The sequence below is a fragment of the Antedon bifida genome, chromosome 2 (genome assembly GCF_963402885.1).
Source record: "Antedon bifida chromosome 2, ecAntBifi1.1, whole genome shotgun sequence".
Taxonomy (NCBI): domain Eukaryota; kingdom Metazoa; phylum Echinodermata; class Crinoidea; order Comatulida; family Antedonidae; genus Antedon; species Antedon bifida.
In genome coordinates this window covers 33,678,094-33,697,302 of record NC_136227.1, presented here as the reverse complement: position 1 = coordinate 33,697,302, position 19,209 = coordinate 33,678,094, and the positions used below count along the sequence as shown (strand labels likewise).

The 19,209-nt window shown below is 34.6% G+C and overlaps 1 protein-coding gene and 1 long non-coding RNA gene across 2 annotated transcripts in view; both read right to left on the bottom strand.

Moving 5' to 3' along the window:
• The window catches only part of LOC144835654 (uncharacterized), a 53,384-nt gene extending 48,440 nt beyond the window's left edge, over positions 1-4,944 (bottom strand). Inside the window, exons 1-2 of the mRNA XM_078690729.1 lie at positions 4,932-4,944; positions 4,320-4,829 (exon numbers count right to left, since the gene is read on the bottom strand). Of these exons, the coding sequence (XP_078546855.1) occupies positions 4,320-4,829; positions 4,932-4,944 (523 nt within the window). The remainder of the gene's footprint in view (positions 1-4,319; positions 4,830-4,931) is intronic.
• An 11,787-nt stretch (positions 4,945-16,731) lies between these two features.
• LOC144836270 (uncharacterized) lies at positions 16,732-18,649 on the bottom strand. The gene is made up of 4 exons (XR_013611159.1): positions 18,468-18,649; positions 17,607-17,694; positions 17,358-17,449; positions 16,732-16,987 (listed from the first exon to the last, which is right to left on the bottom strand). It is a non-coding gene; the product is annotated as an uncharacterized LOC144836270 (long non-coding RNA).
• Between the last annotated feature and the right edge of the window lie 560 nt (positions 18,650-19,209).

Sequence of the window (19,209 nt, the reverse complement as noted above, 5' to 3'; positions counted from 1 at the left end):
CTTTCAAATCTTTCATGTTTATTGAAAGTTGATTCTTTTTTAAGCTTTTATACATACACTTCCCTAATAAAATCATAGCATTTACATAATTCGCTGGGATGTCTTCAAATTTTGACAATTTTGAGAATTGATTTTGTTTGTTAAACTGATTTAAAACACTAAGAAAGAGTTGTTTAAAAAGATCAGCACTGTTACTGGGAAGACTTTGATTGTCTTCCCATAGCATGCAAATTGAAAGAAGTAACATAGGGTTTTTGCACATTGAATATGCTTCTTGATGTTTTTGATTATAATACGAAGTATTGCCAATACCTAATTCCCTTGTAAGCGACTTTCCCAATTGTGGTTCTCTAAAATAATTAAAATATTTCTCAATATACTCGCATATGCTCTCTTGATTAAATCCCTTAACTCTTACATGTACGTTACACTCTCTTTTAAATTTATCTATGCTTTCTGGTCGTGAAGTAAGTATCACAGTACTTTCTTTAAGGTTGGTTTTATTGAAAAGACTTAATACACTTTGATTATCAAATCTCAACTCATCTAATCCGTCTAGTAGCAACACAACTTTAGTGTCATGTTCCTTTATGAATTTCTGAATTAACCGTGGATCTTTTGGGAGATCTGTGTCTAAATTGAAATCTTTCATATCCAGTTGCTTTACAATTAGATCAAATATATTGTCATCATTTAGCAAATCTCTAACACATAAAAGAAATACAATTTTACCTTCAAAGACATTATTGGATTTAGTAGCCCATGTGTATGATAAATGTCTTAATATGGTAGTTTTACCAATACCTCCCTCTCCTTCTATGAGAGCTCTACATCCAGGTGTGGAACTAATTACATCTATCATTTCTTCTAATGTTGTTGATTTGCTGGTTTCTGTATTGTTTTCACGTCCTTTAAGCAGTTCAATATCGGTAAACATCTGTGAAATGTCAACTTGGTATCTCTCACGCATTGTTTCTGGTGTAAATATACTGGCCTGTCTGCACTTTTTCTTTTGTATTTTAATCAGATATGTTTGTATCTTTTCTAAAAACAAAGACAGTTATTCAATAGAGAGAATCTTATACGTAGCCCCTAATGATATTTTATTAAGCCTTTTATATATTATTATTATTATTGTTGATATTAATTCATCTTAATTATTCATTTATAGGCCTATAGTTTATTTTAGTAGGCCTAAATTATAGTGGTTTGGTTGTTCTTTTTACAGGCCTAGATAATGTCATCCTAGGTATAAATTAACTTTAAATTTGTTATAAAAAATTGCTATAATCTTATTATAGCAATTTTAAACTATTATCTGTTATCAGTTATAGCAGACTCTGTGTAGATTTGTATCGTACTTTAAAATATTAATGTTATAGAGGGCGACAAACACATTTTCTTTACTATGAGAAACAGAAAACTTTAATTAATAAAGAGGGCAGCAAACCGAAAAATAAATTTATCACAAATCTAAAAACTGTAGATGTACTTTCAGGCCGGTAGACCACGGTATTTCAGATTTAAATCAAACTAACTCGGTCAAAAAACGATATATATGTATGTAAGTTTTATATTTAGTTGTTAATTTCGCTGCAACAAAAGAAGTGTTCATATCCGACTGCACTGAGAGAGACAATTAAAGACTAATTCTAGATCATACTAATCCTCTCTATATTTTATTTCATACTAATCCTAATTATAATTACATTGTTCATGTTTTTTTTCTTATATGCGACTTGTTTAAAACTTTTAATACTTAATAAATCAGAATTTTATAACGATAAATATTCTACCGCAAAACGTCTTTATGGGAGAAAAATTATAGATACATTCTAATAACTAACCTGTTTCTGACTCAACCTTATTCTGCGTTCCTTGTTCTTTGTTACTAGTAGTCGACACATCTACTGTTTAATAAATAAATAAAGAATAAGTTCCATAATAATTATTAACAAACCGACCTTACAATTATTATAATTAGAATTTACAACAATTATTCTACCGCATAATAAACTTCTTTTGGGTGAAAATGTATACATTACATTTTAATAACAAACCTGTTTCTGATTTAAACTCTATTTGCGTTCGTTGTTCTGTTTTACTAGTGTTCGGCACATTTACTAATGATAAATAGCCCAGTAAGGTCTTTTTTCACCAAAAATTGTCTTTTCTAGTAACGCACTTGTATATAGAGGGCGACAAACACAATTTGAAATCAATCATAAGAAGAAAACTTCAAACATTAATCGAAAATGACGTCAAACTGTTTTTGTAATAACAAGAGACAATAACAAACAAAGCAAAAAATACTAAATATTTAACAAAATTTGAGATTAGATACATTTTACAGAGAGCATAAATTCACAAACCTTCCACCCATTGAATTGTAATATTATTTGTTAATCTGCCTACTCACCAGTTTCTGATTTAACTTCTTTTTGCGTTCCTTCGTTAGGCCTACCACTGGTCGGCGGCACTTCCTCTGTGTAATAAATAAAACAGGAAAAATGTGAAATTACAATAATTTTTGGGATTCATTTCAGCATAAACATCTAATTAAGATATAAAAAAACCTAAACCATTCGAGTTAAATTCAAATAATGGCCAAACAAGTTTTGCTAAATATTCAGCCAATGATCAGTGTTTGTGGCGAACAAACAAATTGATTGAGTGATTGTTGTAATTATTTTTTTTAGATTGGGTTTTCCCGTAATTATTTTTAGTATGCCCTTTCTTTTTTATTTTAGTCCAAGCTTTATATTATAACAATTTCAAGTTTTTTTTAATTATACTTTAGTACGAATGATAAATGGAATGTATTTGTGGTTGATTTGGCTTCCATAGCACACTACTATTTTTGGAAGTCTATTGATTCCACTTGTGTGATAAGGAACCACCTAAATCTATTTCAGTGTTCCTCAATCTCCATATTTATTTACAATTTATAGGTATAATCACAAAATAAGAAACTTTCTATAATATCTTGTGTTACGTGGCTTGTTTTTAAGCTTAATGGTAAACAGTAACTAACCTGTTTCTGATTTAACTTCTTTTCGTGTTCCCTCATTACCACTGGTCGTCGGCACTTCCACTGTTTAATAAATAAACAAATAAGTAATAAACAAAACAATCTGACTCTAAAGTAATATTAGTAGCGCAATTCAGCAAACAATTCATTCATGCATAAAAAAAAATGTCATTATTACACATTACCAACACAATAAATCATGTTGTTTGTTGAACAGCGGTACTGTAACTTACCTGTTTGTAACTTCACATCTGCTCTCATGCTTGCGTTACTACTAGTCGGCTCTTCCTCTGTGTAAACTAATAAAAACACATGAAAATACAGTGATTTTTACGTAATGAAAACCTAAGTAGTATAATAAAGTCACAATAAATGTGTTTCAACTTTATAAAACAAACTATAGGCAATATTCACATGAATTAAAACAAAATTGCCTCCCTTATACGTCCCCCGTAAAACCCTGCCGAACCATAAACTCCCCGGGGCATGCATTTATTCGAATAAATACGGTGTCATAAACAATCTGACATCTAAATTCTGTATCATATCCGACTGCACTAATGAGGTGTTATGTAAGACAACGATGGATTGTTCTAATACTAGATCATAATTTTGATTAAGCTTATTACAATATTTGTTATGTTTTTTCCGTATAGTGCAGAAAATATAATATTTACTATTACTAATAACTCACTTGTTTCATGTTCAATCTGTATTCTTTGTGCTTCGTTACTGGTGTTCGGCGCATTTACTGTTTAATAAATAATATTAATAAGAAATAATACAAAATAATACCAATACAATTCAAATGATAAAATAATAATTTCCTACTTAATGAAAATCAAATTGGGAGCATTATTATCAGATCAGAGTAGCGGTGGTGGTAAATACGGGCATATATTTGTTGGTCATTGTGTGTACCTCTTTTATTCGGACTATGGAGAAATAACTTATTTCTCCATGTTCGGACATAATGCGTTGAAACACCGGTTCTCGTCAGATTGCCGGAAGTTAAGCAATTCGTTGGGCCTGGTTGCGTTTTTGAAAATACCGTCTGGAAATATCGCGTCGGCTGCTGTTATAGACCAAGTGGTGGAATGATGGAAATCGAGCTAGAATAGGCATGAGTTCGACCATATTTGTACCATGCTGATGTTTGTGTCATTAGGCAAGATGCCCTGTTCTAATCCAATTCTGAGTTACGCTTGGGAACGATATTAACTATAGGCTATTTTTTATAATCTTCTCCAACTAATTATTTGTTTGCTAATTCGTTCCTGTTACATACCTTGTGTCAGGCATTTCATCGTTGATGCCAGTCCAATTTTATTAAGAATGTTAATAAACTCTTCTTTTCTTTCTTCACAAAGTATTTGTCTTTGTTCCAAGTCTATAATCATACTCCAAGAGTCTTCATAATTCTTTAAAGGATTGTTGTAGAGTGCATCAATTTTCTTAACAGCAGCCTTTCTTAATTCGTTTCCAAAATCTGCAATCCAGTGTCGATATGGGGTGAAATTTATAATTTGTATTTCTTGAACTTCGAAGAAAGATTGTTGGAAAACTTTGATAGCTCCAAACGTTTGGGTTACTTTTATCGTTTCATAAAGTAACTCCAGATTGCCTGGGCTTAAACGTCCCGTTTTCCTCAATGCATTCAGTAGATCTATCGTTGTGTTGGCTTTGTCTATGTCTGCTACTGAAATTAAATCGTGGTATAAAACCTTCAGCTGTCTGACCAGGTTGTTTTTATCATACCATTCTGAAAAGTTCACCAAGTCCACACTAAAATCTATTTCTAAAGATATAAAAAGTGGGAAAAAGGAAAAAAGATTAGAGAAAACATTTTTAAAATTGTTCTTCTCGATGCAATACATAAAGACTATTTATTGTTTGTTACCTGTTGCCGCCATGATGTCAATTCAGTTTTCTATCTTCATTTCTGAACAGCAAAATTTTTGTTTTTACAATAAATGCTGTCAAACCATGTCACCAGTGTGCTTTTCAGAGTAGACCTCTCTTTTTAAGTTACTTCCTTTACTTCTGTTCATTCATTGCCTTAAAGAGTTCCCTGCTAATAACAGTTAAAAAGTTCATTTTCTTCTCAACGGTTAGCTGTTAAGGACAAAATAAATTAAGTTCTCAACTAAATGAGGTGAATTCAAAGTATATCTGATAACATAGGCGTTTGCTCTGATTAGAGCATGTAACAATGGTATGATGGACAAAGGTTACGTTTATGGTGTGTGGCGTGATGTCTAATCACTAAATAAATACAATTTTAACGTTTATGTGTTTACTTCCATAAGTCACGTAGTCATAGCTACTTTAATACCTAATTTCTACCAGCTCGAATCTGATGGTCCTGCTCTCGCCCCTGGACCTCCTCTCCTCGATGGCAATTTTTTGTGAAGAGGCAAAAATAGCTGAAATTGGGAAGTTCTATATTCTATCTAAAACCAAAGTTATAGTCTGCTTCCCTCTACAGATTTCAGTTAGTAAAATTTTTGACAAGACTGTTAGTCTAAGAGCATTAGGGTTTGACCCGCAAATTGTTCGTAACAAGCTGATTTTGTCAGGAAAGGTCCAAAACTATATACATTCCTATTTGCTTTAACAGACATTTTTTTTTAATGGCCGCTACTGCAGTTTCTACCAGTTTGACCTTTGACATGGTCTTATTATATCTCGGTAATGGCTTGTCATAGATAATTGAGATTCGGTTCAAATTGCTCAGAACATGCATATTTTCATTTGTTGTGTAAGGAAATATTTTATCCCAAAATGACCGGAAGTGAGGTTATTGACCTATCCATATATCTTTTACCATATCTCAAGAAATATTTGTCGTAGAGCGTTACTTTTGGTTTCAAATTGTTTGGAACATATTTTATTTCTATTTAGTCTAATAAAAACAGTTTCCCCTAAAATGCTCGGAAGTAAGTTAATTAATTTATTAAGTAAATATATAAGAAAATTAAAGAGCTGCATAGGCAGAGTATGGATACTGTAGATAAAATAAAAATCAAATAGTTTTAAATCTGTTTTGTGCATAGCACATCATCAGGTAAAGTAAATTGTTATAAAAAGGAAGGATATGGTAATTAATTAAAACTTTAACGACTCGATCAGTCGATACAGTTGCCGAGACACTGTATTAATTTGGCGGCTCGGCATGGAATTTGTAGATCTGGCCATTGCGGTACACAGCAGAGGAGGTTGCGTAGTTGAAACGTGACGTAACAACTCGCGAAACATGGTCTGTTATTTTTTGCCTTTTGTTTGTGTTTATCCTTAAAATTTAGGAAAGTGATATAGTCTATCGTGTGCGGCCCATCAAGAAACATCAGTGTGCCAAATGCGACCACTCGTATCATTCAGCGGTTTCGGAGGAGATACGTAAAATTACGCGACCAATTTAGTAGCATTAATATTTATATAGATTTTATTCAGAGACTAAAAGCTTTTTGTAATTTTTATTTAAAACTGGAGACTGTGCATTTTCTTTTTAAGTCGTGTGAGGTAACACGCCAGAGCTTAGGTCCAACATAAAAAACGGAGTGACGACGAGGCTTCTATGACCATCAGCAGTTTTTGAAAATAGAGAACATATGGAAGGCAACATATTTTTAGATAGGCGGAACATAAGCAGAGCTATCTGAAGCTTATTCAAATCATGAATGTTCAGAAAGTTAAACTTAAAAAGTTCCGCATATAATAATGCTCGTGACTTCCTTATAAGTTTGTCATTTGATATCGTAAACAGACAGTTGACACGATATCGTAAAAGGACAATTGACACGATATCGTAAACGGACAGTTGACACGATATCGTAAACGGACAATTGACACGATCGTAAACGGACAGTCACGATCGTAAACGGACAGTAGACACGATATCGTAAACGGACAGTTCGATCGTAAACAGACAGTCACGATTGAAAACGGACAGCTGACAAGATATCGTAAACGGACAGTTGACACGATATCGTGAACGGACAGTCACGATCGTGAACGGACAGTTGATCGCAATTAATGGAGTGCTCAACGTATTATGTTCTATCCTATAATTGTTTATGCAGAAATTACCAAAACAAACAAATCGCTGTTTCTCTTCTAGTAGAAAAACATAAGTCTACTTACAGAAAATAATGGTGGTGTGGTCTGTTCCCTCTTTATTCTTAAGCAGACCAATTGTTCTCTGTTTCACTTCTGTGCTATGTTCAATGTTCCTCTACTTCTGTACTGTGTGTTCAATGTTCCTCTACTTCTGTGCTATGTTCAATGTTCCTCTACTTCTGTTTTGTATGTTCAATGTTCCTCTACTTCTGTGATATGTTCAATGTTCCTCAACTTCTGTTTTGTATGTTCAATGTTCATTCATTGCCTTGTGACGAGTTCCTCTGCTAAAGAAAGGTTAATATGTTATTGTCTTCTTCTCAGCGGGTTAAGGACAAAACAAAATAATTTCTCAACAACTAAATGAGGTGAATTAAAAGTATATCTGATAACATAGGCGTTTGCTCTGATTAGAGAATCAAACAATGGTATGATGGACAAAGGTTACGTTTATGGTGTGTGGCGTGATGTCTAATCACTAAATAAATACAATTTTAACTTTTATAAATGTGTTTACTTCCATGCTATAAGTCACGTAGTCAGAGCCCTAATTTCTACCCTGCCCCTGTACCCCTCGATTATCTTTTTTTTTTCGAAGAGCCAAAAATACGTAAACAATGGAAATACAGTGGTCTATATTAATATTGATTATGACAATGATTTTATCTACAGATTTTATCTATAATCATACTCAAATCGTCTTCGTAATTCTGTAAGTGATTATTGTAGAGTGCATCAATTTTCCTAATAACAGCTGTATTAATTTGGCGGCTCGGCATGGAATTTGTAGATCTGGCCATTGCGGTACACAGCAGAGGAGGTTGCGTAGTTGAAACGTGACGTAACAACTCGCGAAACATGGCCTGTTATTTTTTGCCTTTTGTTTGTGTTTATCCTTAAAATTTAGGAAAGTGATATAGAATATCTTGTGCAGCCCATCAAGAAACATCAGTGTGCCAAATGCGACCACTCGTATCATTCAGCGGTTTCGGAGGAGATACGTAAAATTACGCGACCAATTTAGTAGCATTAATATTTATATAGATTTTATTCAGAGACTAAAAGCTTTTTGTAATTTTTATTTAAAACTGGAGACTGTGCATTTTCTTTTTAAGTCGTGTGAGGTAACACGCCAGAGCTTAGGTCCAACATAAAAAACGGAGTGACGACGAGGCTTCTATGATCATCAGCAGAACAGACAGTCACGATCGTAAACGGACAGTTGATCGCAATTAATGGAGTGCTCAACGTATTATGTTCTATCCTATAATTGTTTATGCAGAAATTACCAAAACAAACAAATCGCTGTTTCTCTTCTAGTAGAAAAACATAAGTCTACTTACAGAAAATAATGGTGGTGTGGTCTGTTCCCTCTTTATTCTTAAGCAGACCAATTTTTCTCTGTTTCACTTCTGTGCTATGTTCAATGTTCCTCTACTTCTGTACTGTGTGTTCAATGTTCCTCTACTTCTGTGCTATGTTCAATGTTCCTCTACTTCTGTTTTGTATGTTCAATGTTCCTCTACTTCTGTGATATGTTCAATGTTCCTCAACTTCTGTTTTGTATGTTCAATGTTCATTCATTGCCTTGTGACGAGTTCCTCTGCTAAAGAAAGGTTAATGTGTTATTGTCTTTTTCTCAACGGGTTAAGGACAAAACAAAATAATTTCTCAACAACTAAATGATGTGAATTCAAAGTATATCTGATAACATAGGCGTTTGCGCTGATTAGAGCACCAAACAATGGTATGATGGACAAAGGTTACGTTTATGGTGTATGGCGTGATGTCTAATCACTAAATAAATACAATTTTAACTTTTATAAATGTGTTTACTTCCATGCTATAAGTCACGTAGTCAGAGCCCTAATTTCTACCCTGCCCCTGTACCCCTCGATTATCTTTTTTTTGCGAAGAGCCAAAAATACGTAAACAATGGAAATACAGTGGTCTATATTAATATTGATTATGACAATTCAATTCAATTCAATTCAATTTCATTTTATTTTGGAAATATCATCCATATTAATAAACTTATAAACCATAAAACTAAACTTAAGTATATAGAATGCTTCTCCATCTACAATACATTTTAGAGTTATGGAGCATTATGTTTGCAGACACAAGCAACAAGGATGTTACCATGATTTTATCTACAAATTTTATCTATAATCATACTCAAATCGTCTTCATAATTCTTTATGGGATTATTGTAGAGTGCATCAATTTTCCTAATGACAGCCTTTCTTAATTCGCTTTCAAAATCTGCAATCCAGTGTCGATATGGGGTGAAATTTATACTCTTGATTTCTTGAACTTCTTCGAGAACAGATTGTTTATGTTTTGTTGTACACCAACCTGTTGATTACTTTTATTGTTATATAAAGTAATGTAAAATTGTCTGGTCTAAATGTCCCGTTTTCTTCAAATCATCCAGTAGTTCGTTCTATTGGCTTTGCCTATGTTTGCTACTGAAATAAATTAATGTAGTACTAGCAATGGCCTGTTGGTAAGGACAAATGTTACGTTCATGGTATGGCCAGGTGCATGGCGTGTCTAATCAATAAATAAATACACTTTTATAAATGTGTTTACTTCCTTGCTATAGTCACGTAGTCAGAGCCTCGAATCTGATGGCACTAATCTCGCCCCTGGACCCCCTCCACTCGATGGCAAGTTTTCGTGAAGAACTAAGGTATGTGAAATTGGGAAAATCTATTCCATCTAAAACCTAACAAAGTTATAGTCTGCTGCCCTCTACAGATTTCAGTTAGTACAACTTTTGACAAGATACTGTACGCATCATGGTTTTAAATTGATAGTATTTATATTGGTTATGAAAATGAACGTTTTAACGGTATAAACTTAAGCATTCAGCAATAAGTTGCATTGTATTTAAGTACAGTTCAAATCATTAAAAATGGGCCTACACACTAATTTGTGTAAGACTACGAGTGCACATCGATTTGTTTAATAGCAGTCCATGTTTTATTAGGTCAGAAATAAACAAAGAAACTCTCTATACAGTCAGTCTCTCCATATATTAGGTATTGCATTGACGCGGAGGAACAATCTCTCTATATTATTATTCAATAATATCTTCAAATTGGCCCAATTGTATTTTGTTGTTTTTGAAATTGTTTTTGTTTATGTAGGTTATTTTGAATAATTTACTTTCATATGTTCTCTATAGTATAGTATTCAATTTAGTTGCATTTGGAGATAATATAAAGGTACAAAAAAACATATAGGCCTAACGATGAACATTTAAAAATAAAAAGCTCCATGATCTAATTCATGTCTGAGGTATGGTTCATGCCTAAAATGTTTTTTTAACTGGCTGTTCTTAAATAACACTACCTGGATATAACACAGTCTTGCTAAACCCTTGTATAGAATTATTTAAAGATTTCAGAAACTAAAAAGTATGTTGAAAAACAAACTGTATTTATTATGTATTGCCACCTCTAGGCCTATTGGATTTTTTTTTTGCTCATACCATTTTCGCAGTCTAGAGCCGATCCAGGTCTGCTTGAAAGAGGTGCAATAGAATCAGAAGAAGGCTAGATATTACAGTTATCGACGACACCAAAGTAAAATAATTGTGTACAAGATAACCACATAACTATATTATTATTATTTAATTTTTACTTATTTTTTTCTTTTTACTTTTATTTATCATTATTTAAAGGAAGTAAAAATATCATGGTATCATAGTTTAATGACCACGTTTTTTAAATGTTTTTTTTTGTATTGCGATTTTTATTTAAACTTGTCTTCAAAGATAAAATTACAATCTGGAATATTTGATTCCTGTGTGTTGCGCCGTCTCCTTATTTTACACGCACGCTACCATTACCAGACAGCGTCTATACTATTTATTTTAGGCCGCGCCTCCCTAAGGCTCTGTCAAAACACTATCAAACTACTTTGACAAAAAAAGTGTGATGTGCCCATTGATATGGGAATGCTTAAATATGGTAGTTCTATGACATCATCATGTCCATATGGACACATCACACTTTTTGTCACATAAAGTTTGACAGTGTAGACAGAGCTTAAGTTCAAACATCACGTCGCGATAGTTGTTTCAAAATACCCGCGCACAAAAACCCAGCAGCCAGATAATTCGTGCCTACTATTATTAGAGGATGAACAAGAGCTCAAATCATAAATGTTATCGTAACGATTATTGCATAACTAATAAGTGTAAAATATAAAATCTTCGAACAGATAGAGGACAACATTTTAGCGTGAAAACGTCACATGTTTGAGGTCTAAGTCTTCGCCTAAAAATCTAGGCCTGTGTGTGGAAAAAAGTCATTCCAAGTCAGCCTGAGGAGAGATACGCCCAGCCGGCGAACTACCGCAAGAGTCATGCAGTTCAAACTCAGTGGTGAGTAAGCCTGCCTACATTGGTGTCAATCTAGGAGTACATACAACCTTTATTGAATATGATATTATACTTATTTACTTTAATTTACAATATCATTCTATTTTATAATATATTATACTATTTTTGTTGGAAGAAGGAAGTCTGTTTTACTATCTAACTTTATGGGAAATTCGGAGATTGTTGGTAATCTGAAAAAGGATGCATTCATTGAACGGCGCAGATCCGTTTTTAATATCGGAGGGGGGGGGGGGGGGAAGGCACGTATAAAAATGAAATACTTTTTAGTACATTTAGGCTGTCATGCACGTCATAGAAGTCATACTTTCTATTCATTTTAACAATTTAATGATTTTTCTGTTGGGAGTGTGAGGGGGACAGTCCCCACTAAAAATATGTGGGAGGGGGAGACATGTCCCCACCAGGATCTGCGCAGGTGATTCCTTGGCAATTAAACTAATTTCTTTATGATCATACAATCTTGAGTACAATCAAAAGTTCAAAAATTTGCGCCGTCTCCTTATTTTACACGCACGCTACCATTACCAAACTTTTTTTTGACGACAGCGTCTATACTATTTATTTTAGGCCGCGCCTCCCTAAAGCTCTGTCAAAACACTATCAAACTACTTTGACAAAAAAAGTGTGATTTGCCCATTGATATGGGAATGCTTAAATATGGTAGTTCTATGACATCATCATGTCCATATGGACACATCACACTTTTTGTCACATAAAGTTTGACAGTGTAGACAGAGCTTAAGTTCAAACATCACGTCGCGATAGTTGTTTCAAAATACCCGCGCACAAAAACCCAGCAGCCAGATAATGCGTGCCTACTATTATTAGAGGATGAACAAGAGCTCAAATCATAAATGTTATCGTAACGATTATTGCATAACTAATAAGTGTAAAATATAAAATCTTCGAACAGATAGAGGACAACATTTTAGCGTGAAAACGTCACATGTTTGAGGTCTAAGTCTTCGCCTAAAAATCTAGGCCTGTGTGTGGAAAAAAGTCATTCCAAGTCAGCCTGAGGAGATACGCCCAGCCGGCGAACTACCGCAAGAGTCATGCAGTTCAAACTCAGTGGTGAGTAAGCCTGCCTACATTGGTGTCAATCTAGGAGTACATACAACCTTTATTGAATATGATATTATACTTATTTACTTTAATTTACAATATCATTCTATTTTATAATATATTATACTATTTTTGTTGGAAGAAGGAAGTCTGTTTTACTATCTAACTTTATGGGAAATTCGGAGATTGTTGGTAATCTGAAAAAGGATGCATTCATTGAACGGCGCAGATCCGTTTTTAATATCGGAGGGGGGGGGGGGGGGGTGGGGGGGAAGGCACGTATAAAAATGAAATACTTTTTAGTACATTTAGGCTGTCATGCACGTCATAGAAGTCATATTTTCTATTCATTTTAACAATTTAATGATTTTTCTGTTGGGAGTGTGAGGGGGACAGTCCCCACTAAAAATATGTGGGAGGGGGAGACATGTCCCCACCAGGATCTGCGCAGGTGATTCCTTGGCAATTAAACTAATTTCTTTATGATCATACAATCTTGAGTACAATCAAAAGTTCAAAAATTTGCGCCGTCTCCTTATTTTACACGCACGCTACCATTACCAAACTTTTTTTTGACGACAGCGTCTATACTATTTATTTTAGGCCGCGCCTCCCTAAAGCTCTGTCAAAACACTATCAAACTACTTTGACAAAAAAAGTGTGATTTGCCCATTGATATGGGAATGCTTAAATATGGTAGTTCTATGACATCATCATGTCCATATGGACACATCACACTTTTTGTCACATAAAGTTTGACAGTGTAGACAGAGCTTAAGTTCAAACATCACGTCGCGATAGTTGTTTCAAAATACCCGCGCACAAAAACCCAGCAGCCAGATAATGCGTGCCTACTATTATTAGAGGATGAACAAGAGCTCAAATCATAAATGTTATCGTAACGATTATTGCATAACTAATAAGTGTAAAATATAAAATCTTCGAACAGATAGAGGACAACATTTTAGCGTGAAAACGTCACATGTTTGAGGTCTAAGTCTTCGCCTAAAAATCTAGGCCTGTGTGTGGAAAAAAGTCATTCCAAGTCAGCCTGAGGAGATACGCCCAGCCGGCGAACTACCGCAAGAGTCATGCAGTTCAAACTCAGTGGTGAGTAAGCCTGCCTACATTGGTGTCAATCTAGGAGTACATACAACCTTTATTGAATATGATATTATACTTATTTACTTTAATTTACAATATCATTCTATTTTATAATATATTATACTATTTTTGTTGGAAGAAGGAAGTCTGTTTTACTATCTAACTTTATGGGAAATTCGGAGATTGTTGGTAATCTGAAAAAGGATGCATTCATTGAACGGCGCAGATCCGTTTTTAATATCGGAGGGGGGGGGGGGGGGTGGGGGGAAGGCACGTATAAAAATGAAATACTTTTTAGTACATTTAGGCTGTCATGCACGTCATAGAAGTCATACTTTCTATTCATTTTAACAATTTAATGATTTTTCTGTTGGGAGTGTGAGGGGGACAGTCCCCACTAAAAATATGTGGGAGGGGGAGACATGTCCCCACCAGGATCTGCGCAGGTGATTCCTTGGCAATTAAACTAATTTCTTTATGATCATACAATCTTGAGTACAATCAAAAGTTCAAAAATTTGCGCCGTCTCCTTATTTGACACGCACGCTACCATTACCAAACTTTTTTTTGACGACAGCGTCTATACTATTTATTTTAGGCCGCGCCTCCCTAAAGCTCTGTCAAAACACTATCAAACTACTTTGACAAAAAAAGTGTGATGTGCCCATTGATATGGGAATGCTTAAATATGGTAGTTCTATGACATCATCATGTCCATATGGACACATCACACTTTTTGTCACATAAAGTTTGACAGTGTAGACAGAGCTTAAGTTCAAACATCACGTCGCGATAGTTGTTTCAAAATACCCGTGCACAAAAACCCAGCAGCCAGATAGTGCGTGCCTACTATTATTAGAGGATGAACAAGAGCTCAAATCATAAATGTTATCGTAACGATTATTGCATAACTAATAAGTGTAAAATATAAAATCTTCGAACAGATAGAGGACAACATTTTAGCGTGAAAACGTCACATGTTTGAGGTCTAAGTCTTCGCCTAAAAATCTAGGCCTGTGTGTGGAAAAAAGTCATTCCAAGTCAGCCTGAGGAGATACGCCCAGCCGGCGAACTACCGCAAGAGTCATGCAGTTCAAACTCGGTGGTGAGTAAGCCTGCCTACATTGGTGTCAATCTAGGAGTACATACAACCTTTATTGAATATGATATTATACTTATTTACTTTAATTTACAATATCATTCTATTTTATAATATATTATACTATTTTTGTTGGAAGAAGGAAGTCTGTTTTACTATCTAACTTTATGGGAAATTCGGAGATTGTTGGTAATCTGAAAAAGGATGCATTCATTGAACGGCGCAGATCCGTTTTTAATATCGGAGGGGGGGGGGGGGGGAAGGCACGTATAAAAATGAAATACTTTTTAGTACATTTAGGCTGTCATGCACGTCATAGAAGTCATACTTTCTATTCATTTTAACAATTTAATGATTTTTCTGTTGGGAGTGTGAGGGGGACAGTCCCCACTAAAAATATGTGGGAGGGGGAGACATGTCCCCACCAGGATCTGCGCAGGTGATTCCTTGGCAATTAAACTAATTTCTTTGGCTGGTATTCATGAAAGGGGACTATCTTTAGTCCTGGACTATCCTTAGTCCTGGACTATCTAGTCCAGGACTAAGGATAATCCTGGACTATCCTTGATATCGTATTCATGAAACCTGGACTAACTAGTCCTGGATTAAGCCATGGAAAATTACAGCAGCTAGGTGGTCCATGATGTTTCCTTCTAAACTTGTTCTAAACACGCTAGCATTGCATTCGCGTACTACGCGTCCAGGGTATAATTTACCCTGCACAAGTTCAACTAGAGGTCAGATTATAGGTTCTGCACACAGTACTTGTACACGTGTGACAGATGCCTGATGAATAAATAGTAACATAAAACAACCAATTTTGCCATTAAACCAGAAGCATAAATGAAATTATTGGAAAACAAAGTAAGTCTTGAATATTTAAAGAAGACTCTTGTGTAATTTTATTTGAATTTCATGTAAAGAAATTGAATTTTAAGGCGAACTTCAGGCCTAGCATCTAGCTAGCTAGCCTAGTAGTAGTGGGCCTACCTTGTTGGCCTAGCCTACCTCTCTCTAGGCCTACCTAGACTAGCCTAGGCGCAACTACTATCTAGGCCTAGTATTCCTACCCACTATTCTACCTATAGTCCTAGGCTACACTAATTTCACTAAAAATATGGCCTATTACCTAGGCCTAGGCTAGTTCCAGTAGTAACTACTGTCTACTCTTTTCTTTTAGATCTAGACTAGCCTAGGCCCTAGCTAACTACTAGGCCTATATTATATATAGGAGGATTATAGGCAGACTCCTTCTACTACTGCTACTACTAGTAGTAGTGCTACTATCCAAAGGGCTAGTACTAGGCCTAGTAGTACTTTTTTATATTTTGTTTAAAAAAATGGATGCATCATTTGTTATTAATTGATCTGTTACAGTAGGTTGATTCATAATAATAATATTATATGATGATTAAATTAAAAAAAACTAGGCCTAACCTAGCTAGCTGCAACCTTGTCCATCTAGTTCCTACTACTAGACTAGAGTAGAGCAATAGCCTGCCTTCTACTAGCTACTGACCAGGGTAGTCTCTCCTGGTAGTAGGCATAACAATAACATATGCATTATTTAATTGAAGATCTGTGTTCCATAATATTTAAAATGAGATAACACAATATTTATTGTAAATTACCTTTTTTTTATCTACACAGATTTTCAAGTCAGCAAGGCATCAACATTGTTTAAAGACTGATTAAATTAAATACTGTTGTTAGGACTATACTACTATTTTCATTGTTGGAGCTGTGGTTGCAAAATTATCAGAGTATAAACTGCAGAATTGAGAATTGGACATAAATAATTCAAGACAAGTCACATGATGACCATCTTTAAGTAACAAAACTATTTATTTTGATGACAATTGTATATAATATATATTTCAGTCAGGAATTATTTATCTAAATAAAAGTTGGACAGAATGCTGTGATCTGAACATGAATGTACTACAGTAATATGGTATTTGAATTTATTTATTTACTGTTTTTGAATAAAACAATAGAGTAATTTAAAAAGTTTCATATGTGGTTTTTATATGGATTTTCTTATTTTCATTTATTACTACACAACACACATACTAAAACGTATACAATTGTTTTGATAGTCCTGTTTCTCTCTGCATGATTATTGTGCTCCATCCAGGTTTGTTAGCAATTGTATCTAAAAAAAAATATTTAAATAATGTTAAATTACATCCAAACAGCTTTACAACTGAAAGACAGTACAGATAATAGCGGTAGACGATAGACAATCGCTAGCCCTGGCCAATAAAGACTGTCGGCTTACAAGCCTAGATAATTTGTCACAATACTCCACTTCATTTTTGTTTTCAATAATACCTCTTTAACTTGTACTCGAATAATTATGATGAAAATATCCAGAAAATTAAGCCTTCCCCCTATATAACTATAAATTGGGTGGATCCAGGATTTTTTAATTCGATCCCCCACCCATCTTGTGTAGTTTGCAGGATGCAATTTTTTTAGACAATTTATTAATACATTTTAAATATTTGTCTTTATCTTATTACCTTACTTGACCAACAGCATCATTCCATGTAGCCTAACTAGGATGGCAGTGGAGGAGGCATGTAATATTGACCAGATATATGTGTTCAGCAGTCTAAACCAATAGAAAAATAAATGAAATTAAACTATATTATCTAAAAAAATATTGAAACTAATACTAGCCTAGGTATTTTACATTTATTATGCCAAATTAAAATTAATTCAACAGGTTGTATATAAATTGTTTTATTTTTATCTTAATAATACCTTACCTGACCAACAGCAGCATTCCATGTAACTAGGACGGTAGTGGAGGCATATAATATTCACCAAACATTTGTTCAGCTGTCTAAACCAATACTAATAGAAAAATAAATAAATGATATTAAAATATATACAGTATCTAATATTTACTACTAACTATTAGCCTAGGCCTATTGCATTTATTATGCCAAATTAAAATTACTTCAACAGGACGTCCTATGTAAATTGATCCAATATTTTGAAAATACCTAACACTGCATTCCAGTCTAGGCCTAGACAAGGCATACTAAGTAATACAAGGTATGCCTACAATAGGCTAAGACTACTGTTTACGGACTACCTGATGTAGGGCCTTGCAATGCCCATCGACTTAGCCAATGGCAGAGTCTAGAGAGGCCTAGTTAATTAGTAGTAGGCCTAGGCTACTAACTAGGTACTCTAGCTAGCTAGGCTTACTAAATACTAGACTTCGGCCTAGCTAGCTAGGCTATATCCATCTATCATCATTTTTAACAAAAATTATAATATGTAAAATATATTACAAATTAAGATATATAGAGTGATTTACATCTTTAAAATAAGTTAAATGTGCGCTTAATGAAGAACAAATCATTTTAACACTAGCAGTATAGGGTGGTTGCTAGGCAATATCGCCCTAGGCAAGCGCTGTCAGAATTGAAACTGTGGGCCTAGCTTTTGGGCCTAGATTAAACACACTAAATTAACTTACTAAATATAATTTTTTTACTTTCTAAAGTACTTTATTATATCAAATATACGTTATATTTACTAATTTGATACAAATAAAAATGATTAATAATATTTTGTTTCTTAAATATGGTTTTAAAGTTGTCACACTTGTAACCTACCTTACCTCAGGCCGCCATTTTTTTCGAGCTATTCTTGAGATAGTCCAGGACTAACTTTCTTAAACCTACCCCTTGGGTGGACTATCTTTTGCCGGTTTTAGTCCAGGTTAAAGGGTCTTTCACACCTGTTCCGGCACGGTTCCGGCACGGTTCCAGTCCGGCGCCGGCACGGCGAAAAACAAATCGCGTCTCTATGTTTTCAATGCTGTAGATGTGTCCTGTTCACATCTGTTCCGGTCCGGTATCCAGCGACGGCGTCTTGCTTCCAGCGACCGGATGAGAACCGGTTGAGAAGCGATTAACTTTTCTGCCGGATGAAAACCTGTTCATTATGACCAATCACAAGGCAGGTATTTATTTGTCATCAATGACGTCGACGCTCTGTGTTGGCAAAAAAAGTTTTTGGTGGCCATAAATCATCATGTCGTCTGACAAGAGCGGTGATGATGTGGTTGAACGAATGTTACTTTTAATTTCAGAAAACTCAATTCTGTTTGATAAAAGCCATGCAGAATACAAAAACGACTTCAAAAGAAGTGTTATTTATAGGCAGATCGGAGAAATGTTAGAGCTGACGGGTATGTAGGGAATAGGCTAGTAGTAGTAGTAAGTAGGCCTAGGCCTAGGCTAGGCCTAGCTAGGCTAGGCATATAGGCCTAGCCTAGGCTAGGCTAGATAGGCCTAGCCTAGCCTAGGTCTATTCAATATTATTACCTTTTTAGTTATGATGGGCGCTCCTGGC